Source organism: Lutzomyia longipalpis, chromosome 1 (genome assembly GCF_024334085.1).
Source record: "Lutzomyia longipalpis isolate SR_M1_2022 chromosome 1, ASM2433408v1".
NCBI classification, from domain to species: Eukaryota; Metazoa; Arthropoda; class Insecta; order Diptera; family Psychodidae; genus Lutzomyia; species Lutzomyia longipalpis.
Genome location: NC_074707.1, coordinates 24,617,548 through 24,644,516, shown reverse-complemented (window position 1 = coordinate 24,644,516; position 26,969 = coordinate 24,617,548). Strand labels below are relative to the sequence as shown.

The window sequence follows — 26,969 nt, the reverse complement described above, 5'->3', positions numbered from 1 at the left end:
AAATTGGTATAAACGCAGATTACTCCAATCTCAAAAAAGGAAAATTTATGAATTGTCTTACGACATGTCGTCGCGAATTCCTTTGACAGAAACTAATTTTGAAGGGTTGCGACATACTTTTTGAGATGACTATGAAACTCAAGTTTCATCTATGTTGAAATATTAACCAAATATATTTTTTTTAGATATTCTATGATTTATTAAATGGTTCTAGCTCTGGTTCTAATTGAGCTTACATTGCCATGAAAAAAAAATGCAAAATATTTTCCAATATGTAATCACCAAGGATCCATTTTATTGTGCCTTACAAGTAGCGACACCTATCGATTGTTTCACAAAAATTCAAAGCTGAAATTTTCGGTGACGTCACTGACCCTCATTCAAACTTCTCATGCCAATTTTACAAAAAAAACATATATTTCGGAATCATTTTTCTCTGAGAGGATTGTCCAGGGCTTGATAATCTTGGGAAGAGATCCGCAATCAAACTCTAACAAACCGAATTTTTCAATTTGCTTAGTACAAGCGGGATGGATTCATAAGATTTCTGTAGGTTAAAAAGAGAAAAAAAACTGCTCGAAACCTCTCAGAACGAATTACAAACCTTCTACAAACTTGGAGGTGAAAATGACACACTTTGGAGGTAAAATGAGAATTACGAACTTTGGAGGTGGATTCTTACGAACTTTTACCTCCAAAAGGAGCTGAAACCCAATTTTACGAACCTGGAGGTGAACTTCCCCATATAAATGCATGGGAAATTCACGAACCTCACAAGAAATTTGACGAACTTTTTACGAATTTATTTTATCTGTGTAATGAAGTTCAGGGGAAAATATTGTCACTCACCATCCATTTCAATGATAATCTCAAAACTTCAAAAGAGTTTCCTTTCTTTTATATTTGAGATGTTGAAGAAAGGTCTGACGAGGAGATGCAGCGTCCAGATTAACTTTCTGCCATATATACATATATATTCTGCTAAAAGCAGGAGTCAAAACAAAAACTTCTGCAAAATGTTGAATTGCACATTCTACATAAATTGTACAAAGTGAAGGGCTCTCTAAAACCACCAATTGCACTCAATGGCTCGTGCTTATCATCCATTGTTCCATTCATAGTTTTTTTTTTTCTTTCATAATTTCTTCGTCTATTTTGCAAATTTGTTCATATAATTTTCTCCTCAAATTGTGAATTGAGAATTTTCCATCGTCGTTTTTTCATTCTTTCACCAGTGAGAAAAAAAACACAAAGTACCTATTCGCAGAATTCCTGTTTTACATCTGCCTATGGTGAAAGAGTTGAATGAGAGGTGTGGTAAAAGCCCAGTAGAAAATATATTGCAAATTGAGGTGTGGGAAAAAAGTGCAAGTACCAGGCGCCTCCATATTGTGTCTGGCATATCTCAAATTTCATGAGAGAGAAATTAAAAGCATTCAATGAAACTCCACAGTTGATTCTTTCAGAGATATTTCCGAAATTTATTTATTAATTCATCTTTTAGTGTCAAGTGAAAAATGATGCGATTTCTATCTCTTTTTTTTTGATTTGTGAAATATTTATGGAACTTGATTCATTTTTTTGGTATAATATTTCATTTGTAATGTAAATCCCCTTGTTTATGTCTGATGCATTATTGAATCATCGTTTTGACTTAATGAATCCAAAACAAACAGTTTTAAGATAATTTTATACTTATTTTGTTTATTATATGGCTGATTTAAAAAAAAAAAATACCAACTGGCAAAAAAATGCACAAGTTGAATTTTTCATATTGTTATTACCTTTTTTTTACAAAAATATAGGTAAATACATTCAGGTACTTATTTATAAATAAAATCATTGTATGTAATTTGTTTAATTTGAAATAGAAATCTCTTTGTTCCCTACTCCCTTATGATTAAAGAAAATATAATTAGGAGGCAAGAGCCTTTCTTTTGTTGCTTCTATTATCGTCTTTTGCTATGTTATAACATCTAATTGTAGTACATAAATGTTAAAAGAGTAATGAGTAATTCTAAAATGGTCGTCGCTTTTTGTCTGCTATGCTCAAATTGGCACTATGAGGTGGCTGTTTTCTTAGGATACATAAGCAAACACAGCGGTTGAGTGTTTAATGTCAGTGGATTTTTGTTGTTTAAATTAAACAAGTGGTGGTTGAAGAAAAAAAAAAGATCTCATTGTCCTCGAAAATGTGCATGAGTTTCTTGAATCAGCATGAATCTCACAATTCAGCGTCATAGAGCAACTGAGAGTGCAAAAATGGTTGCAATTTATGTTGCCTCCTCGGTGCATGTTCTCATGTCATGGCTCCTCCAGCACAGATTAATTTCTACTGGAGTGTTTTAAGATTTTCCCAATCTTCTTCTGATAGCCAGTGGGGGTTTCTGTCTACCTCTTTCCGTTCCGGCGAGGAAGTGGCTAGAATGCACAAAGTGCGCGTATGGTTGTTGCTGCCGCACCGGGACTTTTATGATAATGACCCGATGTTGTTGGTTGCGCATCAGAGAAGCATCATATTGGCGTCGTTCTCTCTCTGTGCTCCAAGTCTCTCTCTCACAGTAAATATTCCCCTCTTTTCTGACCAATGCTCACCGCGCTTGGGGACTCGATGGGGAAATGCAGCTCCAGCTGAGCGAAAGAGGAAGTGGTCGTGAGAGAAATGAGAGCTCTCTTCTGCTATACAACAAGTGAATTTTATACCCATTGCCAAGCATAGAGACGAGCACCATACACTCTTCTTTCTCTCACCATTTCCACCGAGGTCTCTGTAATGTGGAAGTGCGCGGTATAAATATGCCCGCGGCCATTGGAAGCACTCCAGTCAAGCTCACGGCTTCGTTGTGGTATCAACTGTAATTGCACACATTTCATTTTTTGTTGATTTTAGACAAAATCCAAGTTAAAAAAGTCACTCAATTTTTCTAAATCTCCCGCAAAAGTTTTCCAGAGAGTTTTCAGTTCGAAAAAAAGTAACAAGTCGACAAACAAATAAATTTTTAGTTTTCTTGTTTAGTTCGTGAGTGTGGAAAAATTTGAGATAAGCAGAAATATTTTTTCCGGTTTGTGAAAAGAATTTAAAATGTTTATTTCACCTGCATTGTAATTTGAGCCCAGTGGATGATTAAATATATAGTAGAGTTTTTGTAGACTGGTGAAGAAATTTATGCGTTCCTTAAGATGGAACCTTTGTTCGGACTTGCAAAAAAAAATCAGCTGATTCCTTGGACATTCCTATGCGAAGTCAATGTAGTGTCTGCTTTTAGTCCTTGAAAGGACGCCATTGAAAGTGTCATAATCTGTGCTTTCTAAACTACCTGAGATGGATATTTATATATTTTTTGAGAAGAGTGAGAATCCTCAATGGTATTCCGAGTGACGCACTGAAGTCCTTGCCGGAAGAATGGTGCAGTCTACGGCGCGGGTTTCCTATATTGATTAATTCTCATTCGTTTCACTCGATGTACTCCCGATTCTTCCCGTTCTATCTTTTCTTTCTTCCTTTTATTATGGTACTCGAGCTTTCAGATGCCGCTCAATGTTTCAAGGATAATAAAAGTTCATTTATTCCCGCGAGACGCTTGTGCCCTTAAAATTGACTTTCGTTTAACCTAGTCACATACACAGTATGATGCTGCAGAGATTTCGGACCTACACTACATTTGAAATTGTTATTCGCAGCAGTGTAGCATCCTCGTGGCTTCTGCCAAGTTTATGCCAAAAGTACAAAAACGGAATATTTAATCGTCTACTGGGATTTTTCATAATGCAGTGCATTTATTCTAATAAGAAGAAAGAAGTTGAAAAATTTAATAAAATTCTTTCTTGTATGCAGGACAATAAAATTTCCACGTGTTTCAAGCAATAATTTGAAGAAATTTGTGATATTGGTTTTCGGAAGATAAATTTCTCGTTGATCTATAAAAGAGAGTAAGAAAAAGTCATCAGTGAAAATGGCAACATACGCAACTTTCAAGCATGTTGAACTGTACAATGTTGGGAATACGAAAAAGAGGTGAGATTTTTAACAAATTCTTTACCAGTTTTTCATAAACTGTAGAAAATGAATGATTTGTTCTTATGACGGGTATATCTTATCAAAATGGATTTATTCGATGTGCTTGAGAGAAGAATTCTTGAGTTTTTTTTTATTCTCCTACTTTTTTGTGCTCAAGTGATTAGCCAGCGAGGAAATTAACCCAATTCCACTTACGATCCATCTCAAAAATTAATAAATAGTTAATTTGTGGTGGCGTGTGAGGTACTCTGCGCACGTTCTGATTAATTTTCCTCACTTGATGTACATAGAGATTTTGCAATGCTGGCACTTTATTGTATTCGAGATCAATCTTTCAGACAATATTGGATCACACAAGTCTATTAATGAGAAAATGGCATGAAAAATGACTTTAGAGACAAAACAGTATATGTTGTTGCTTCTAATGTACATACATATTGCAATATAATGTCTTAGATTGATGACCATCTAGTAATGTGGTATATACCTACGAAAAAAAAAACTCAAGAACAGTACAATTGCATATAAGAATTTGCAAAAGAATGAAGAAGGGTGTGTTCTTGCGAAGGAAAACCAATGTGCAGAGAATAAATAATTATTCTCCTTTAATACAATAAGAGGGAATTTTGCTGTCTCGGCGGCGTAATGAGAGATTGACCTCTAAATGTAATACATGTGAAATCCCTTTTTTGTCGGAGTTTCCATACTACGAAACGGTGAGAAATTCGATAAAGTTTGTAAGAGAAAAAAATTGAGAGGAAAATCAGGGTCGATTAGCATCAACACTATTTCATTTAACTTAATAAATAACATTGCGTGCGATTTTTACGAAAAGTCTAGTTAAGAAGTAATGTGGGACACCCTAGTTCCATATTATAATAAAAATTCTCACCCGCTAAAGGCTTGTAGAGAAAAATCATGGTTCTTTCGAAGGTTTAATATGATTTTCGTGAGCTCTTATTTAATGCTCAATTGACGAAATTCGAGACATGGAAGATTGAGAAAACTAAAGTATTTGCTAAAGGATTTGTTTAGTACTTTTGTGTAAAAAAAAAATATATATTTCACGATTCTTTTTAAAAAACTTATTTAGTAAAAAGAAGGAATTTGAAACATAATTACGGCGTATCATTGGAGAAAAAGGAACGATTCAGATCTTTTTTATAGCAACAGATTTTTCTGTTCTGCACTTGCTATACCATTTTTTTCAACTACATTAATCCTTAATTGGATTACTACCCTTAACTGAATTTTTCATTTTAATTTCCGTAACCACCCACGTCCAACGCATTTAATGTCCAAATTTATGTTTCTTCACAAAATAGGGAAAATGCACCATTTTCCTTCTCAATTCGTTGTGTACATAATTCCCATAATTTGAGGCGTTGTTTCAGGAAAAGCATACACAGTATATGATATATGATGAATTTTTAAGGTGAGGTCATAATGTGGTTGGTGAAAGATTTTGGTATAATATTTTTTTTTGGTTTCAGGAAGGGGACGCCTTCCTTCACTCCCCCATTGAAATTTTCTTTTTTGCCACGCGTGTCTCAAACGACAATAATTAGAACCATAATCACGTTTATTCACTTTTCTCCTTGGTGTGTTCCATTGAACCGAACCGAGAAGAATCACATTGGAAAGGTTCTCAGAAAAAAAGAGGGTGTTATATAAAAAGAAAATGGGAGTTGAAAGTAAAAATATTCTCGGGGATTTCTTGCTTTACTTTTTAACTGTGATTTTTAGAGGTTTTAGCTGTGTTTCTTTCAGACACAGCATTTGTGTACCGAGCAAAATCGAAAGTCGTCAGATCGGGCTCAAACTTGGGATGAGCACGAATTAGGGTCCCCACATTCCAAAAAACGTATGCGCCAAAAAATTTTTTTTTCCGGCCGGCCGGAGTATAACCCTAAATTGCGAGAGAACGGTGATAGATAGAGACTTGCGGTAAACGGCAAAGTTTAAATATCGACTGGAAGACATCCGATTATGACGTCAAATTTTACCCCCCTCCCCTCCGTCCGCCATTTTGGATAACCTCAAAATTTTGTTTTCGCTATATCTCAGCCCCTGTAATAGCTAAAAATCTGAAATTTTTATATGTTGTAGGGGACATCAATACCTTTCCAACGATACCACATTTTCGAAAATCGGTCAAGCCGTTTAGTCAATATGGCCGCCACAATTTTTCATCGAAAATCGACCATAACTCGAAAACGGCTTAACCGATTTTGATCAACCCGGACTCAAATGAAAGCTCTCAACAAACCCTACAACTCTCTAGAACATCCAAAGTTTCAAATGTGACCGCTAGGGGGCCAAAAATCAAAAACAAAATTTTCGATGAGTTTTCGATGAATATCTCGACAACGGCGACATAAATTTTCTTCATTTTTTGATATGTTATAGCTGACCATATTATCTAGCTCCATGCCAAAAATGAAGAAAATCTATGGATCCGTTCTCGAGATATAGCCCTCCAAAGTTGGTATGTCATATCTCGAGTTCTACAAGTCCGATTTCGATCAACTCAAGCGCAAATGAAAGGTTTCGTGAAACCCTACAAATGTCTAGAACATTGCAACTTCGAGAATTGACCGCAAGAGGCGCTAAACTCGAAAATAATGTTTTCGAAAATTTCGAACTCGAATTTTTCGAAAATGGCGACATAAATTTTTCTCATTTTTCGATATGTTATATCTGACTTCAAGACCTTTCAAACAAAAAAAAATTTATGAAAATCTATGGATCCGTTCTCGAGATATGGCCTTCTAAAGATTTCTTAGAGTATGACTTTTCTACTTTTCCCGACTTTGCGCGTTTTTAAACTAATTTGCGTTCTATTTTGCTCTCACAAAATTGGTACACTGAAAGAAACACAGCTCTCGTAAGCTTGGTCAGCTTACCAGTACATTTTCTTCTGTCTGCGGGAGCTTTGACTGCTATTGGAAAATAAAATTACATTAAAGTATTTTCACCCAAAATATTTTCACTTACCACGGAGTTTTCCATTCATCACCGCAAATGCAGTCATGTGTGTTGAGTTAGTAAAAGGAGAGGAGGTTTCGGATGAAAATGCACCATCAATAGATTTTGTATGGATCAATACGTTTTCATTTAGCGAATTGTATTCATTTTGTGAAAATTTTATGGTGGATTGTGAAAATGCAGATTGAGAGGAGGGGGAATTGTATTCGATGTTATTCAATCAAATTTTACACACTTTTTTTGTGTTAAATGAATGCACTAAGGAAAAAGGTAAATTTTGATCACAGATGAGGCAGCAAAAAGAGTGCTGCAATTTAACCAATTGCCTCTGTGTGGTGGATATTGTTACATTGATTGAGACTGAGAGGGAAATTTTCATGGGAGAGACATGTTACAAAAGAAAGTCATTTAAAATGGTGAAATGATTCCTGTTTCTCTTTTTTCCCCGTCATTAATTGCAATTTTTCGAGGTGTGACCCCAAATGGGGGGAATTTTTATTTATAAATCACTTCCCTTTCTACCACCATTAAATTTTTGTAACCAACGAGATTGATTTTATTCTTCATGATTTATTTCACTCTGTAAACTTTTTATTTGTTGACCATTCTCTTGCACCTTCTTTTGCCCTCGGATTTATTGTTTTTGAAATTAAAAAAAAAGGCACGACTTTTGTGGACTTTTTGGTAAAGAATTTGATTGTGTTATCTGTCTCGAGGTGTAAAATTGATTGATTGATTTGAGCGAATTTTTTCAATGGAATGTTAACAAACTTTTTTTTTCTCATACAGCTTTTGTTTTATCTTTCTCTCTGTGAACTCGCATAAAATATTTTATGAATCATTTATGTGAGTATTTAATGTTATTTTAAATGTTTAATTTGAAACGGAAACTTGTGAATATTCTAAAAATCGAAAGATGGATAAAATATTGTTATTTCTTGCGAATTTCGATTTAGCATTTTGCTAAAAAAAAGTTTTCATGAGTAGAAAAATTTCCCTAAAATGGATAACCAAATGGAGAAAAGAGCTACGTCAAAAAAGAACAATTTCAGATTTATATACAACAGCAATTATGTTTAATGTCTCCTGTGAGAAATCGATACACGATATAATATCTATTTATATACAAATGCTGTTACTAGATACCTATCAAATCCTCTTGAAATCTACGAGTTCGACGGAATGAAATTTGCGTGTTTTGGGTCAATATTTGGGATATGCTGTAAAATGTAACTGGGAATTTAAGCAAATCGCATTGATTGTCTCACTAAAATGCTATACGTGTTTCTTTTTTTCTGCCATTTCTTCTATGGCGACAACCGAAGGCTTATTGATTGTGTCTCAATGGAAATGCCATCGATCTTCATCAGTATGAAATTTTCTTTTTTTTTTGGGAAAAAAGAGCATGGTGGAATTTTATCGAGCTTGGCGTTTTCTCTGAATAAATATGCGACGTTGGTAAATAGGAAGAAAATGTTTTGCATGTGGTTCAACTCACCAAGTCTGTCGCAATTGAAATTCCCTTTGCAATCTATTAATGTTGTATTTCTGTACATATGAAGGTACCACGTGTTTAAAGAAGTGCTTTTTATGCGCTTGTGTAGAGAGCACAGTATAGACGAGAAGGAAGCAAGGTCTTTGCCCCATGACTATTTTGTTTATGTAACGTGTGTAATATATATGTACATATGTACAGAAATTTTCAATGTGAGGAAAATTTCACATATACATACATTTTAGGGAGATATTTTATCCTTTTTTTTATTTTTTCCATCCATACAGCGTAAATTTGATAGAGTATGGCCTGGGTGTTGGCCAGGAAGTACCATTAGGTGGCCTCACAAGTCATTTTCCACTACATTCACTCACTTCGCTCCATTCAGAGTTCCCTCCACGTATTGTGGCAATGACCCTCCAAAATTTTTGTAAGTGTCCACCTTTTTCCGCAGGAATTCTACATATATATATTTGAGGAAGCAAAAAGCCACAAAATTGAAGAGAAAAAAAATTATATTGTTTAGTGATTTTTTTATTCGCCATCGTGCAAGAGTAATTGCTCAAACTCATGTCAAATAAAAGTTATTTTCTAATTATTTACCCAGGAGGATGACTTGAGGTGGAGAGTATTTAGATAGAGGAGAAAATATGGTCAAAAGATGTCTGTATGAAAAATGAAAGAATAGTTTTTTTTCCATTCTCTCTTGGGTGAAATAATGTTGGTTTTTATACCTATTAGCAATTGTGTTTGGTTAGCGTTATAACGGTCTTTCGCAGGGATTTTTGTGCACTAAACAATAATAAGAATCTCTCTCCATAATTGCACAGCTGAGAAAGGAAATTTTTTTAATGAATTTTTTTTCTGTATGCCATGAGAGAAGTTAATAAAAAAAAACTTGGTGGAGAAAGAGGTAGTAGAATATTCATTGAGCATAACGATCGATAGTGTTATAATATGTGCAATAAAAGAAGAGGCAGAGGAGAAGATTTAGATTTATGAATTAAAATATGAAAACATTTATTAAAAAATCATTCACTGTGCATATAAATAAGAATTGTTCAACAGAAACCAAGGCATTTTGACTGTAGTATTTGCATGTTTTTATTTGAATTTACAATTTTATTTTCTTTTTCTACTAAATTTTTAGTTTAACTTAATTAAAATAAATAACACCAGAGTATTAAAGGGAATTACTTGATTAACCTTTTTGATTATTTATCTAGTCCGCTTTCATAAGATGATTGTTGTTTTTGCTCAACTCCCCATTTTATCAAAATTATTTACCCAGTATGTAGTATAATTTCCTTGGTTATTGTATAGCTGTGGAAGAATCCAAATCTCTGCCCTCAAATATTTACTGGAAAACTATAGTTTGATCGATTTAACTACAATAGTAAAATAAACTATAAAAATGTTTAACGTTGGTGGTATTTTCCCATTAGACGGAGCAATAAGGCAATAATGTTTATGTTGGAATGGTGCAAAAATTTCATCGATATCATCTGATGGGTAATTTTATATCTTTTAATATGCTCGTGGTTTTTGCACTCTAACGTGAAAAGTAACTGAAATACTCGAACATTTAGTTAGGTGGTATACGAAAGAGCTCAAATTGTGCATTTAGGAAAAAAAAGCATGTGCGCTTTCACCTGTAACTGATAAAATTTTAATGTATATTAGTAGAAAATTTTATTCATTCAGAAAAATGTTTTCCTCTTTCGATTGCACTGGTGCCTTTCAATATAAGGCCACTGTGTGTGGCACATAAAATTGTATAAAATTTCTCGGAAGTGATTATCGTTTTGTTGTATTATATTTCTGTAATCAACAAGAATCTTGCTATGTGGTGGATGTTACCTAGTTTGATCTTAAACATAATTGAGGAATCTCACTATTAAAATTTACAATTTCTCATTTTCTTATCATCTATGATCATCACAAAATGTCCACAAGTGTATTTTATTTAATTGTTTTTTGTGTGTACACTTGTGCAGTGACAGTTTTTTTCTTTTCTTTCTTAATCTGTATGTGATCATTTAATGAATATATACCTACATACGTAATGTATAAAGAGGTGGAAGATCGTTTTGAAGCACGTATGAAATTAAATATTCACTAGGCCGTGATTTCCGTCGTCACAGTAAAGTGCACAAGAGTGTGTCACACATGTGGTAGAGGTATAAGAAGATCGGGGGCTCGTGTTTCTGCACACAGAATACACCATTATCTTTCCATTGACACGATGTTGGAGACGATGATGACTGCTATTGAGAACAATTTGGTTGGAAGTTGTAATTACACAAAAAACGACAAAGAATGCGTGATGATTAAGATTAACCTGTGTGCAAGGACAATTTCAGCAGTATATAATTCTTTCCCTCTTTACTTTTTTTTCTGCTGATAGACATCGCAAGAAAAGAAATTCGCAGAAAATCACACGGGGAAAAAGTTGCACATATACACAAAAAATATCAGAGTGATAAAAAGAAGACAATTTATTAGTCCTCACCGGTGGAACACGCAAATTTCTTTCACGGTGAATAAATTCTCTCAGTGAAATAAATATAAGAATCACAAAATGGGAACATTGCTATATGGTTTAAGATGTTAGATTTGTCATATCTTTCTCTCTCTTGGCGCGTGTTCATCAATCTCTTGCCGCAATTTACAGTGCGTGTTTTTATTTATTTTTTTGTTTAAGAAAGAAGGAGAGACTGAGGAAATGAAAAGTTAGTTGGATTATGAAATTCATACGACTAATTAGTTTAGAGAGAGGTACTTGTACTTGTTTGTCACACAAGTGTTTCATTTTTTTTTTATTCTTTCAATATTCATCCCTCTATAATTTTACAAGAGACAATCTCAACAATGTAATTGATGTGCATGAGTGATTTTTACTGTGACAAGATGTTTTTGATGATTCAAGAGAGGAAAACGAGGTGACAATATTGTTACCTCATACTAATAGATGACACAAAATTGGTAGTTGCAAGGGAAATGTAGAAAATATCACATGCAATCTCCATGCTTGCAAATTACAACTATGATTGCATATCTGTGCAAAGAAGATTCAATCCGAGGTTGAAGGCCACAATGTTTTGTTTTCCATTTGTTTCTTTAAACATATTTTTATGGAACAAAAGCATTAAAAATGAAGAGTCAGGAAGGCCGATCTTCTTCAAATCATATCTCACATGCATCATTTTATTTCTTTTGTATGTTTTTATAATTATTCCTTAACTCTTGCATGATGTAGCCATTGAATCTTTCACATTTTTTTTTGTATCGAATGAATTTTTATCGTCAATTTGAAATAAATAAAAATACAGGAAATTTCAAATAGTACATTTTAGGAAAATTGAATTGAAATTTTATTTTCACTCCAACATTAGGTGTGCTAGGAAGATAAAAGTGTCAGCATCTTCACGACAAGTCTGTGATTTCTAACAGATCTCTCTCTTGGTCATGCCGTGCGCAGTTGATTCATAAATTTTTCACGGATTGCGAAGAGTGATTGGGACACAACATGACGTATTATGTATTATGTGTGGCACTTAATGAATAACACATGGAGTATTCTTTTAGAGAAAAGAGAATTAACGGAAACAAAGCTATACGAGAGATGACCACACAATCTGCAATTGGCAATCAATAAAACACGGTGTACAGTTAATTTTCCAATTAAAGTTTTGCCGAAATCAATGAACATATTGCTTAATTGCACACTTTAAGTACAAACTAATTTTTTTCTCATTCACTGCATTCAATTTATGTGACCATTTTCACAAAAAAAACATGGAGAGATGACCTTTTTAATTTAATTCTCATATTTCATTGATTTGACCTTATTGGTGGTGTAATACTAAAAGTTTTAAAACTTTTAAATGTGTTTTTAGGGGAAATAATTTCACTTTGGTTTTGTTTTTCCCACATTTTAGAAGAAGCGAAAAATCTTGATAATCTTTCTTCCATTAATGTTCCTTCCCGCGAAATGGCCAAATTAGATGCTTTTTCACTCTTTTGCCGTATTAAATCGTGTTTGAAGAAGTTTTCAAAAAAAAAAAACCTATTCTTCAACTTTTCGTGACGTTCCATGCATGGATTTTTGGAAGAAACCACATTAAAGTTTCGCAAATATACCTACATATATATAAGGAAGGCATAGAGTTAGCTTTTTCCTGCCATCTTTTCATTCTTCATAAATACCTCAAACGCGAGGAAGAAGCACAAAAAGTTTTGTCATTTTTGGTAAAGAAGGTGAAACTATTCGTGTGTGCTTCTTAATGGATTTAGGGAAGGGATTAAGTATACACGATGATGGGTACAAGTTTTTAATACAGCAATATTCGGTCTCTAACCAAAAAAGCTGAAAGCTTAATCGATAGTAATCTGTAATAAATTGTGCACTATGCTACAATATTTCATAAATAACATTTTCCTAGTGTTCTGATATATATTTTAGCCACGTTTCGCAATGTTGGATTGGTTACAAGGAAAATCGGTGGGAAAGGGCGAAAAAGGCATGGGAAATGTTTGTATATTGGTATGGCGCGTCCTAAAATATTTAAGAGAAACTAGAACGGGAAATTTTTAACTTTTATTGGCAAAATTAGGGGAAATTTTTGAACATGATTTTATTGAAAATGTGTAATATATTATAAAAATTCTCCAATCAATGAAATTAATTTGTTTTCGTATTTTTTCTGCGTTATAAATTGGCTATATAAAGCTATTTCGAAAATATTTCTCACGATCGGCGTAAAATGTATACCAAATATAAAGTCTCCCGTGGAGGTAGCAATGTTAAATTAAAAATTCATTTCAATCTACTAATTACTTAAAAAATTCCAAACATAAAAAAAAAACATTTCACTCAATGAAGATGTCTTCTCCACCAACGTCCGCGCGGTGAAATTGTAAATTTATTAGTTCACCGCAAATGTATTTCAAATCATCAGAGGCAATCAAAGGGATTATCGTGATGAGATTTGACACATAATCATGACTTGTGTTATCTCCTCTGAAATGTTTAGTTAGATTGTGTGCGCTCTGAATATGGTTAAATCGATGTCTCACTAAAAATGAGAACATCGCGTTTTCTCCTCCTGAAAGTACACTTTTTCTTTTAAATTGTATTTTTTTTTCGTATAGTTCTTTGCAAAGTGAAATTTCCTTGATATTTCACGTGAAAATGTTTATTATAAAAATAGTTCGACAGTTTTGTGCGACAATTTGTGGGAGGAATCACGCTATTTAACCGTTTTCTCCGTTACAATGTCGAATGAATCAAAAGAAAAATATCTGATAAATAAAATAAAAAATACCACGAGGGTATAAGGGGGCAAAAAGAGTGAGGTAAATTGTTAGTGAAAACTACCAATGTTCAATGTAGGTCATACAAATATTTTTCTGTATATAAACTATTTTTGGGATTAATGTCTTATAAAATATATAATAGAACAAACCATCGCAATAGTGTTGATTTTGTCACATGAGTATTCTAATGCGGAATTTTCTTTTCTTTGTAGGGTTCTCAAGCCACCAGGCGGTGGAACAAGTGACATTTTTGGTGGAGAATCATCCGCTGAGACACCGAGATCATCCAAAAACCGCATGGCATCGAATATCTTTGGCGAAACAGCAGCTCCAGTCTCCAAGAATGGTAATTTTCTTCTTTTCCATTTTTATGGAATATTTTGGTGATATGAATTACCTGCAGTTCCCCATAAAAGATTGAACCCATACTGCTAAAATGCTCTTTTTTTGTACATTGCCCTTGGTCTCTCCTGAAGATGGTGTGGAAAGTGTTTTAATCACTTGGTTTTTCTTTTTCTCTCTGTATTTTTTGCAGTTCAACAAGGAATCTATAGATACTTTTTTCTTGGTATATAACATCGTATTTGCATTATTTGAAAAGATAAAAAGTCTTTACCTGTTGTTTGTTGTTTTATTAACAATTTAACGCATTTTAACTCTCTCTTTCTTTTAACAATTAACCCCATCATATTTTTGTACTGCATTAGCTATATTTTGTCTCCTTGCATAGACAATAACAGTGGTGTTAATTTTTCTTAATTATTTGTGAAAATCATCTAACAATAACACATAGAAAAGAAAAATAATAATTACTATAATTAAATGTAGTTCATTGATATTGTTGTTTACTAATCAAAGTTTATGTGTAATTCCTATTTATGTATAAACTATTTATCTCTCTCTCTCTCTCTCTTTGAACCCTCTTGAAGTAGCTCATTAATGAAGGAGTAATGATAAAATATTTAGATATCATCTAAATAATGGCGTTATAGTGGTATTATCCATAAATTCCCATTGTTTCACATTAAAAGTATTTCATATTCTCTTAGATTTTGTACTTTCAATGCCCATCCATTGAATTTTCATTCATTAAATTCCCTTCTTTTCGTACAAACATTCACTAGATATTCATTCATGAGTTCGCGCGCATTTAAACTTTGCAAAGTATAAAAGATAAACAATCATATGCATTGAAGATGAATACCCCCATCTCATTCCTTCACTCGTGCCATTCAAATTGTGCTGTGTGTAGACAATCCACCATTTCTTCTCACCATCAGCCTTATTGAGAGATTATGTACGATCATCAATCGTTGATCTTGAATTGCTAATAGGTTAATTATGAATTCTCTATTGCTCTCTTGCTACTTCATTAACATTTTTTTCTAGATTAAACTTGAATGCTATTCGTCCATAAAATAAATCATTTATAGATTTGTAATGAGCCATCTTTCAAAGCAGAAATTGCATGTGTGACAAGGAGGAATTTCTCTCTATTTATAAAAAAAAAATGAAGAAGGGGTTCTAAAGATTTCAATGAAATTTGATATTCTGACGTCAAAAAATGACATGTGTAAAGCTGAAAAGGAAGTAAATTTTAGATGACGGATGTGAACAGTAAATTCTTTTAACAAATTTAGCATTGTACGGTATCGTGCCAAAAATATTGACCCACTTTGTATTCAGTTGGAACCAGCTGGCTGGGAGGAGTTAAAAGTTAAGCTTCAGTGGTTAAAATAAAAATTCAACAGACTATTAAATTATTTCCTCGCAATAACTCGCGAGAATTTTGGAATAACTTTGAACTCATTTTGTGATTTTTGCGTAAATAAAACATTTATGAGTTTTTATCATTTTTATATTTCGTTCTAAGATTGTTCTACGTGTCTAAATGAATATTACATTGTTTTAAAATTAATTTTGCAAGCAATAATTGAAAAATTACAATTTTTAAATTTCTTTTCTTATAAAGTGTAAAATCTTCAATGTACTGCAAAAATGATCTTTTACATTTTTAATATTTTCTTTTAAAAATGTTTGTAAGACATAACAAGATCCGTAGATTAAGTATATTTATATTAAAGTTTTCAATTTTCCATCTGCATTTTATTAGAACCCCTTCGATATAATAAAAAAAATTACACTTTTTATGAGGAAGTATTACCTGCATTTTGTATGTAATCACGTTGTGTTGAGACTAAAATTTCCAAACGTTATGAGAAAATATTAATGCATGTGATGTTATTCGGTGTTATAAAACAGGAAGAATGAGCTTTTCTCACTCAACTTGGGGGTATTACAGGAAAATTTTCTAATATTTTTTCCTTTTTTATTTTCTCTCTCGCAATCTTCTTGGATGGACATTCGATGCAACAGGCGATAGGCCACGTGCTGTAGTGGACTCGCACAATCGTCTCTTTGGTGAACCCCAACGCATGCAGACACCAATGAGGGATAGAATGAGGAGCAATATCCCAATTGGGGATGCCAAAGGGATGAATGGGCATACAAATGGACACTCTGGCGCCACGACGCCCAAGACCAATGGACACAGTGTCAACGGTGGTAGTAGCAAAATCGTGGAGAATGGCGTGGAACACACTAACGGGACAAAAGGTAAGAGAGCACAAGCAATGGTGGGTTGTAAATCATAAAATTCTGTTCACTTCCAATCTTCCCACATTTACCATCCATCTGTGAAAGATTTATCCATCTCTGGGTGCACAGTAGATTTTCAGTGGAGTGTTTTTCGAATCGGTGTATGATTTAAATGCCTGTTGCCCCGTGTCTGGGAATATTAATTTTGCACTAAACTGTTCAAAAAGTTCGCTTTTCTTCCTTTGCGAAATCTCTCCTTTCTCTTTACTTTCAATAAAATTTTTGTTAATTCAAATTTATTTTTTCCAATTTTGGCTTACTAAAAATCATTCTTTTTCTGTTATTGAAATGATTCAATTCCTTGAAACTTTTAAACTCCTTAATAAAAACGATAAATAAAGAAAGGCAAACGAACTTTTGAAAAGACCTCAATTGAAACACAAAGTTTTGCAGTTTGTGATTTGCTGCTCACTGCTCTTTCTCATTGATGGATACATCTTGTTCTCATAAACTGCGTGTGCTATTTTAATGCTTTGTGGCTTTCATAGGAAATTAATATGGAGTTAACTAATAACCGCTCAAGCACCAAGTTCTAATGCGTGAAAGATGGGATGTGCCGGTGTGTTAATTGATAAAACTAAAGTGAATGAGTGCATGTGGAAGTTTTCTATATATAACCCATAACATATATAACTTTATCTTCACTACGGATAAGTGAGAATACCTGTTGGTTATATATATTCTACGTATAATCTTTCAATTGTCTAGAAGAACTATATAGGTATATGAAATCAATTGAGTATTACCTACATACCTATACGTTGGGATATCTTCCTCCGTTCTCTTTGCAACTTAATGGAAAGTACAGTAGCTACTTGGAAATTTTCTATATTCTTGTTCTTCACATCTTTCTCCCTATTTCTTCACCAATTCATCTTTAATTGTTCACTCTCTGTGTGATGAAATAATATACAACTCGGATAAAGTTAGACAATTTGTACCAGGAGGATCTTGAGATCTCATTTCACAGCATCTTTTCACAAAAATATGTAGTGTGCATTTAGAGGCAATTTAATAGAAACTAATTGTCTAATTGCTTGTGCTTCTTTGATGTGTTGCAATCGCGCGCGGAGGGAAAAAAAAAAGGCAATACCACCGGAAAGTACAATTTTACTCGTCTTGCGCGATCATCCAACTCTCTCGACAAATCCATTGATGAACTTATCTATCTCATTCCCCACACAATTTCTTCAATTTTCCACACTCAATCGTTCGTGTGTGTGCACAAATTGAAATTTATCTCAATTGACTTCTAATCTCTGCAATAAATCATACGAAATTCCATGCAATAATAAAATCCATAAATGAGGGAATGAATAGAAAAAAAAAGAAGCAATGGGTCTATAAAACTAGTGGATTGGAACATCTTGGTTAGTGATTTTTTTTCTCAACTGTGCGCACATTTAATTACAGTTTATAACTCAAAATTCCTTCATGTGCGCATCTTAGGGGACATGAAGAGGTCTAAAAATGCCAGCAATTTGCGCTAGTTTTCTCAAATATATACGTGACTTTGATCATTAGGTGAAAATACATACATTTATTTCCATGGAGTTTCCCTTTAATACTTCTTTTTATTTTCTTTAAGCTTCTAAATAAATAAATGTAATGCTAAACTAAAAAAAATTAGTAATTTTTATTTGTTAATTTATTTTTCAATAAATTACCTTAATTAGTAAAAGGCTTCTTAGACTTCGGTAGCACTGTACAAACTTTGCAACAGCAAACTCATCCTCATTACCAATTCTGTAAAATGTTTTCATCGAATGTATGCCACAATTTGTGATCCAACTGATTACGAACCATCTTCCGTATGAAGATGGTATGTACGAAAAAAAAACATATTGAGAAGAATGGGAAAAATGCAAAATACCAGCAATATGATTTATTAGCTTTTGAAACATAATGTGAGAAAAATATTCAAGACCTAATTTTTTGTTTAATTTTTTATCGCACTTTTAACTAATTGACTTGAAGATGTTGATTGTTTATTGTGCAGAAAGTGTCGTTTTTTTTTGCTGAGAAAGCCTCTAAAGAATTTATTTAATTTTCTACTGTTTGTTCCGTTGTGTCTTCTTTTTTTTAAGTTATAGTTTTACTGTGGTTTGCAAATTAATGAAAGATAACAAAACAATATCTTGATGTAATATTTACAAAGTATTAAAACTTTTCATATTATAAGTTCCTGTCTGTCCCTTAGAAAAAGTAGAGATTAAATGAGACAACAGCTGCTTGGGGCTACAGCCTTATAAGGGAGGGTGATAGTTGATTTAATATTTTCTCAATGGAAAACTTTGTTCTCATTTTATTCTGTTAGATGTGAAATTGTATTCCTTTTTAGCTTTCATATGTACAGAAATCTTTCATCAATTCATTATTATTTTGCAAAGGGGATTTTGAGTGGTGAAATTAATTTTAGTTACAATGTGGGGAAATGGGTGAAAAGGAGATGAAAGCAATGGCTTAGAGAATTTCGATGATTATTCTTTTATTGCCCCGAAAGAATAAAATACCCATGTTTTAATATTTGTTATACTTTCAAGCGGGCCCCTTCTTGAGGAGAAGAAGTAAGTACATACAACACACACACAAAGTGCGATGAAGAGAATTAGATCACAAGAATAATAATATACATTTATAAAAGAAAGAAAGTGCAGAAAATATAGATAGAAATCTCCGAAGAAGTGAATATAGGATTGAAAAAGAGATAGAAAAAAATATGTTGCTAATAGAAGTCTCGCGATTCACAAGTTGGGGCAAGAAGTTGGGTCTCTACATTTTATAACAAGAGAATGTTTGAGAGAAAAATGATATTGTATATATATAGAGATTTTGTGAAAAAGATAATCCACCTGATTTTGTATGTTTCTCCATCTCTGAACCACTTTTTATATTTTATAATAATGTGTATAGCTCCCCTCATGATCTGTGTGGTATTCCTTCAAAATCACTGTAATATAGCTAGTTGTTTGTAATTGGAGTGTTTATTTGCCGTGTGTTATTTTCTGCAAGACAACAGCAATTTGACCCTGTTTTTTTTTCTAACATTCAACTTCTCTCAAAATAATTTACTCTCAATCGTGTCTTGTTCATCATATTTAGGTCGTTTATTTTATATGGAAAATTGATGAAAATATCAATGCAAAAAGACCGGCATCTTTTAAACCGTTCGTGTCGGAAACCAGTATACTCACAGCTAATTGATGATCGCTCCAAGATGAACATTCTCCACCCACACGGGTTGTATAGTGAGTGGCTTTAAATCTTCCGCGATTAGGTGATTGTAAAAAAAAAAGAACGTGTACACTGACTATCTACTTTTCATTTTAAATAATAATCTAAAGACCACCACTGTGAGTTATATCGTGTTGCTAAATATCATTTTGACTTGATATTTTTACGCTAATTGCCGTGTAATGAATCGAATTTCAGTGATTTGCACTCTTCCGCCGCATAATGTTTTGCTGACTTTGGGCTTTTAGTTCATTCATTGTTCGCGTAATCAGCAGTCCTATTGGCCTAATTTGATAAATTACTCGTAAATTGCGTGCAAATAAGCGTATCATTTTTACCTTTATATTCTTAAAAATTTGTGGGAAATACAAATTATATTGAGATAGAATTACTTTTGACAATTCAAATTATTCCTGCTAATTTATCCAAAATAATGTATCTTAATAGGGTTTAGTGCACATAAGATAAATGATAGAATTAGTTTCTTATTTTCACAAAAGTCGAATAGATTCGGTTTTAGAATTTTAAATCAGAGTAAAACCCTTTTTGAACCCTAATTCAACTTTAACTTTTAACCAAAAATTTTTCGTTTAAAGAGTAACTTTCCTCCCAAAAAATCCTGAAATACCGTTAAATTAAAAAATTTTATTAAATTTTAGGAAATATTGTACATAACTCTTATTTTTCATTTTGATTTTCTTGGAATTTCTTTTTATTTATAAGTAATAAGTTAAGAGATTTTCAGATCTTCTTTTCCTCTGCATTTGATTTCAGAGCCTGATGACAGTCCCTTCTTGGTGTCATCTCGTTCCACAGCATCTAATGCTTCCAGTCCAAGTAATGTAACACTTTAATCATAACAATGCCATTTTTACAATAACTTTTTCTGAACTTTCCCTTTTTATATTATTAAAATGATCTCTATTTTGTTGATATTTACTTTTTCTTTCCCTCTCTCTTAATATTTATTCTCTTATATATTTTCATTCAAATATTTTTCATGCACTATTTCTTCTCTGTTTCTTCTGCAAAATTGAAAAAAAAAACTGATTTGCTTTACGGGGGATGCACAAAAAAAATCTTTGCAAAATAAAAAAAAAAATATGCAGTGTCGTCCGCATCGACAAGATCAGGAAATTCTTCCACATACACCAAGCAATTATTTGGTAATGATTGCTGTGACATGAATGGTGGCTCCTACAGAACCAAGTTCACACCAAGAAACCCTGTGACCGGTATGGGGCTCAATGAGCCAATGAATCGTATGAGGAAGTTGGCAAGCAATCGAAGAGGTATCCCTGCCCTAATCTCTTCATGTCTCGTGTTTCTTTTTCCACCCTTGTTTTATTTTTTGGATGTTGTTCCCCCTTTTTTCGTTAATCAATTTTCTTTTGGTCATTTTCCTTCTTTTAATTTTGAAAAAAAAAAACATTATACAGAAAATACCAAAAACAAAACAAACATTGAAAGACTGAAATTTGGAAAGTTTGAAATGCAAAAATCTGGCTGATTTTCTAATTGATTTTTTCTTCATAGGAGGTTGTGGTGTTATGGTTTCTTTTAATTTCTTGTTGTTGATTTTTTTTGCTTTTCTCTGTTAACTTTCATACTCTCAATAGCACATACCTTTTTACACACAAAAACATTCTTTATCTTCATCTCACGTGTTTTAGTTTTAGTTAATTTATCTCATTCCTCATTCATTTGAAGTGAAGTTTTTTTTGTACCATGTTGTGTTGTTTTTTTTGGTTAATTTTTTATGTTACTCCAAACATGAAAACAATAATTAATTTTTCTTATTGAATTTCTTGCTGTTTGGGAATTTGTGGCGTCACCAATAGAAGGAAATCCAGTGACTGGAGAAGGTTATAAGCCAGCTGGAACGGAAATCAATACATCGATCCCATGCTTGAATGGCGCAAACCAAGTTATCAACAAGAACAGAATCCCTCCCGGTGGATTTTCTTCCGGACTTTGGTAGATGAATTGCATGTGTCTGATACATACAACACACAACACACATATGGCGAAAGGAAGTGGGATTTATCAGATATATTTGCCTTGATGGCAAAAATAATGAGATGATTAGGAAGAGGATGTTTTTTTGTCGTGAAACACTTTCCAATATTGTTCGACCATTTCTCTATAAAATATTGAAGACACAATCTCTAAAAAAAATCACAAAGATTGATTAAGAAAAACTCAATGAATTTGGATAATTTCTCCCTAAAAAAAAAAGGGATTAAAATTTTAAAAAAATGTATTTATTGCGATGAAGAGAAATGCAAATTATATGTACTTTTGAATTTTATTTTTGCAATTTTACTTCTTAATTTTTCTCTTAATGGTTTGAAAAATCACAATTTGCATGAAATAAAAAAAAATAACGACTGCAAATATTCTTTTTTACAAACGTAAGCATAATTTTTACATTTTTCTAACATTTTGCAGTAAGTTTTTTTTTCGTCACGTGTTTTCATTTTATATATATTTTTTTATATTAGCTTTTTACATTTTTTTTTGTCTATTTATTGCTTTTCAGCGTTCACCATAGTGGTGAAAATAAAATTATAAGAAAAATAATAAAAAAAAAAGTTGGATCGAAAAGAAAAATTTTCAAATGAAGTAAAAAATTCCACAATTTGACGTAAATTCAATCTTCCCCCCTTAAAATAAAATGAAAATCTTGTAATATGAAATTGGATATTAGTAGACACATTTCATAGATGGAATAAAAAATATTCAATGAGAAAATAAAAAAACTCCATGGTAGAAGATGAATTTAGCAAATAATCTTATATTTTACTAACATTTGAAATATTTACATAATACTATATAAGTGTCATTTGTATTAATTAAATGATAACGCGCGTAGATAAAAGAAATTGAAGAAGGAAAAAGTTTAATAACCGTTGATAGTAAAATGAAGAATTAAAGTAAATATTCAAGAAGAGGATTTGTAGTGTGTAGACTGTTTCCAATATAATGAATTAAAAAAAAAACAAATACATAAGAGTAATAAATAAAAACAAACAAAAAACACGATAAAATGAAGAAAAAGAAGCATTAAAAAATTATATATTGTGATTGACTATACATTTTAGTCAAAATTCAAGAGAAACTTTCTATCTCGTTGGAAAATTTCCTAAAAAAAAAAAGATTATTTGATGAATAAAATTCATTTGAAAATTATTTTTGATTGTCTGCGGAGATTTTGTAGTAAAACCATGAAAATAGAATATTATCTAAATTATTACCAACCAAGCTTTTTCTTAATGAACTAAAAAAATAAATAAAATATTAGCCATCATTTAAAAAAACTTTTATTTCCCAATTTTTTGTGGTTCTAGTAGGAAATCTCCGTGAGAAATATGAAAATTGGAGTGGCCTTTGAAAGAAGAAAAAAAAAGTTTGAAAATTAAAATATTCAAATAAATTGAAAATTGAATGGACAAAAATAGAAAGAAATGTGCCTTTTTCTTCTATAAAAAAAAAGATACGAAAAATAGATTGATGAGCAAGAATTGAAAGATATTTCCATTAAAAATGCCACAGATTTTGGTTCTTAAGCATTTTTCATTGTATTTTAGTTTTGACGTATATAATTTTTTTGATTTAATATACAGAAAATCTTATAAATTACACGAGATAATTATATTAATAAAAACTTAAAGAGAAGGAAAATCGGAGTAAATAAAAATGTCTAGAGCTGAAAATGTTCTCATTTCTCTTCACCCTTCTCGTCGCTTCTTTTGGGCTCCGAGTCCAATTCAAGTGTTACAGGTCCATCATTTTGGATATGAACCTGCATGTAAGCCCCAAATTTTCCATCTTTTATTCTATCTGCTCGGTACTTTTGACCCAATTGCTGCAGGAAGGAATTGTAGAGGTCCTGAGCTTCCGTGCCCTGCATTGCTAAATGAAAATCAGGCTTGTTCCCCTTTAGTCGATGATACAGGGTGAATTGACTAACACAGAGAATCTCCAGCTGCTCATCTAGGACTGATTTAGACCATCTCTTTCCGGAACTATCTTCAAACAGCCGGATGTTTAAAAGTTTCCTCACGCTAAAACATTGCAAGATTTTAATAAAATTTCGGATTGTAATAAAGTTTTGCAAAGTCTTACATGTACTCAACATCCTTGGCAGTGTCATCCTTGCAAATCCCCACGAGGACACATAGGCCCCTACCAATGGCACTAACAATTTCCTCGTTCACTGTAATTGTGGAAAGTAACTTTGAAGTTTGTACACTTAAGTCCAGCTAAGTGGCTGGAAGTTATGCAGACATCCTGCCCATTGCAACAGGAAGTTTCTAAGGGATCACTCAGCTCAAATAAAATGCTTCCCGGACAGATTTTGACCGCCAAATGAAATCAAGGATCAGCCGGGTGTTAAAAAGGAAGTTCCTAAGTTCCCTTAGAGACTTCCTGTTTTAATGGGCAGTCATCATGCACAACTTCCAGCCATTTATGGAACTTTCCGGGAATACATCAAACCATTCCGGGAAGAAAAGTGTACAAAGTTCAAATTGCAATTGTGGCAAAATTATAAAACATATTTTAGAAAATCAAAAGGAATTTGCTTCTCCAGACTTACCTGTAACTGAGGCTGCGGTAACTCTCTGGATAATTGCTTTCATTCTTGGAAAATTCTTTATTTTTTGCGCCACGAAAAAAACACAAAAATCTCCAATTTATTTTTCTAAGAAATGAGGTTAATTTCGACGACTTCGACGAACACAGCCGCGCAATTTTAGTGAACTTTAACACAATTTGAACTTTAACGAACTTTTTTTTTGCTTTTTCACAAATTCGTGATTTTTTTGTTCTCCCTCCAATTTTTTGGCATAAAACACATGTTTGGGGCTCCTGGAGCACCTCGGGGTAATCCGGAGCCCCCGGGAAGCCCCTCTGTGCGGAAATTGGAGCCCGCAGAAATTTTGACGGTTGAAATTAAAAATTCGAAATTTTGTCGGTTGGGGATTTTACACGCACTTTTTTTTCCCGGAAATGGATTTTCGTGACTTTTGGAATTTTTGATGCCAACCGACGCAGCGTCGCTTCCTGATCACAAAAACCCAATTTCTCCGGAAAATTCAGCAGAAAATGCGAGGAAATTGCGAAAAAATGTATGTGTGAGGGAGATAGTATCACTGACGTGCATCCCTCTCATTTTCTCTTTAGCAAACATCGCCAAAAGTACCAGTGGTGCTTTTTGGAACTACATTTAGGGCGCCAAATTCAATAATTATTAAAAATAATTCTTTAAATTAATTTTAAATTAAAAAATAAGCTTTTCAAATGAATTTAAATGCATTATTTATTTCAAGATTGCATTAAAAGTTTAAGTATACATTTTGAAACACTAAAAATATTGAAAATAATTGTTCCAATTCAACATAAAAATTTCATTTCATCATTCTGGTATTGCAATAAACATTTTTCATCTACTTATTTATTTTAGAGGGAGTGATAAAAATTCTACAACAGCAAAGATAAAAGATTTTCTTTATGCCGAATAAGATCGTGAGGTGAGAAGTTGAATAAAAATTCTCTAGTATGCAAATTTTCTTCTAAATTTGTGTCTAATGGCATCTCAACATCATAGACTAGATAGTAAATATAATTATTAATTTCTTTTTGATAATGTTGCATACATAAGTCAATCTATCTCAATAATTTTCTACAATGTGTGGTCTCAATTGTTGTCTTTTTTTAATTAAATTTAATTACATATAATCACATTATTTCGCATTTTTTAAATCTCTCTAAATTAGAAGCAAGATTTTGACTGAAATATTTTACGGAATGATTTTAAAGATTACACTTTTTTTAGCTGTGATTCTTTCGAAGAAAAGAATAGCACAGCTTCTGTCTACCACCTAAAATGCAATGTTGTCCGATCGGGCTCAAACTTGGTATGAGCACGAATTAGGGTCCCCACATTCCAAAAAACGTATGCTCCAAAAAACTTTTCCGGCCGTCCGGCCGTCCGTCCGGCCGGCCGTCCGTCCGGCCGTCGTATAAGGCTTAATTGCAAGAGAACGGTAATAGATAGAGACTTGCGGTAAACGGCAAAGTTTATATATCGGGTGGAAGACATCCGATTATGATGTCAAATCCACCCCCCCACCCCTCCGTCCGCCATTTTAGACAACCCCAAAATTTTGTTTTCACTATATCTCAGGCCCTGTTATAGCTAAAAATCTGAAATTTTGATATGTTGTAGGGACCATCAAGACCTTTCCAACGATACCTCATTTTCGAAAATCGGTCAAGCCGTTTAGTCAATATGGCCGCCACAATTTTTCATCGAAAATTGGCCATAACTTGAGAACGGCTTGACCGATTTTGATCAACTCAAGCTCAAATGAAAGCTCTCAACAAACCCTACAACTCACTAGAATATCTGAACTTTCAAAAGTGACCGCTAGGGGGCCAAAAATCAAAAACAAAATTTTCGATTAGTTGTCGATGAATATCTCGAAAACTGTACGATAGATTTTGATGAAATTTTAGTATGTTGTAGCTGACTATATTATCTAGCACCATGCCAAAAATGAAGAAAATCTATGTCGCCGTTCTCGAGATATAGCCTTCCAAAGTTAGCATTAAATATCTCGGGTTCTATTGGTCCGATTTTGATCAAATCAAGCGCAAATGAAAGGTTTTAGAAAGCTCTACAAATGTCTAGAACATTGTAACTTCGAGGAATGACCGCAAGAGGCGCTAAAGTCAATATTTTGCATATCCAAAATTTTTAAGTCTAAATATCTCAAAAACTGTACTATGCATTTTGTTAAAATTTCAGTATGTTATAGCTGAGGTCAAGACCTTTCCAACAACAGGTCATTTAAGAAAATCTATGGAGCCGTTCAGGAGATATAATGGTTTTAATTTTTTATTTAATCAATACGCAAATTCTTAGGCGCCCCGCGAAGCGGGGCGCCTTATATATAAGGTATATAAATATAAATGTAAATGCAAAGTAAAATATAACGGTAAAATATAAATATATATAGCTGCATGGTACAGATTAAGGAGAAAAGGGAATGTACATGGTAAGTTTCACTTACGGGCTGTGATTCTTCCTTCAGAGGCCAAGTTAAATATTATGTAAATGCAAAGTCTAATAGTTAGCTGCAGAGTATGGATTAATCAGAAAAGGGAATGTACTGGTAAGTTTCACTTACGGGCTGTGATTCTTCCTTCAGTGATCAGTCTAAGTGTGATATTTGATATAAGTTTGGTGGT

The 26,969-nt window shown here is 32.9% G+C and overlaps 2 protein-coding genes across 8 annotated transcripts in view; one reads left to right on the top strand and one right to left on the bottom strand.

The window, feature by feature from the left end:
- The window catches only part of LOC129797398 (microtubule-associated protein Jupiter), a 47,632-nt gene extending 24,204 nt beyond the window's left edge, over window positions 1–23,428 (top strand). The window contains exons 1-9 of one of the 7 annotated variants that reach the window (XM_055839894.1): window positions 2,826–3,062; window positions 3,836–4,015; window positions 14,033–14,166; window positions 14,356–14,388; window positions 16,197–16,436; window positions 19,022–19,045; window positions 20,487–20,549; window positions 20,822–21,004; window positions 21,554–23,428. In XM_055839894.1, the coding sequence (XP_055695869.1) occupies window positions 3,954–4,015; window positions 14,033–14,166; window positions 14,356–14,388; window positions 16,197–16,436; window positions 19,022–19,045; window positions 20,487–20,549; window positions 20,822–21,004; window positions 21,554–21,693 (879 nt within the window). In that variant the 5' untranslated portion in view covers window positions 2,826–3,062; window positions 3,836–3,953 and the 3' untranslated portion in view covers window positions 21,694–23,428. Of the gene's footprint in view, window positions 1–2,817; window positions 3,063–3,835; window positions 4,016–14,032; window positions 14,167–14,355; window positions 14,389–16,196; window positions 16,437–19,021; window positions 19,046–20,486; window positions 20,550–20,821; window positions 21,005–21,553 lie in introns of those variants that run through there. The other 6 variants (XM_055839896.1, XM_055839897.1, XM_055839895.1 and 3 more) reach the window with 6 other exon arrangements.
- On the bottom strand, window positions 23,247–24,426 carry LOC129797399 (D-aminoacyl-tRNA deacylase). Its single transcript, XM_055839901.1, has 3 exons — window positions 24,313–24,426; window positions 23,841–23,931; window positions 23,247–23,779 (listed from the first exon to the last, which is right to left on the bottom strand). The coding sequence occupies exons 1-3, from the start codon at window positions 24,353–24,355 to the stop codon at window positions 23,434–23,436; spliced, it is 480 nt and encodes a 159-aa protein (XP_055695876.1). The 5' UTR covers window positions 24,356–24,426; the 3' UTR covers window positions 23,247–23,433.
- Window positions 24,427–26,969: the final 2,543 nt, after the last annotated feature.

What these genes read in the sequence shown, in the direction of transcription:
- LOC129797399 (XM_055839901.1), bottom strand. Translation starts at nt 24,355, where the DNA reads ATGAAAGCAATTATCCAGAGAGTTACCGCAGCCTCAGTTACAG. An exon ending in TACCGCAGCCTCAGTTACAG is followed by an intron (nt 23,932 to 24,312) that starts GTAAGTCTGGAG and finishes CCACAATTACAG; the next exon opens with TGAACGAGGAAATTGTTAGT. An exon ending in GCCAAGGATGTTGAGTACAT is followed by an intron (nt 23,780 to 23,840) that starts GTAAGACTTTGC and finishes GCAATGTTTTAG; the next exon opens with CGTGAGGAAACTTTTAAACA.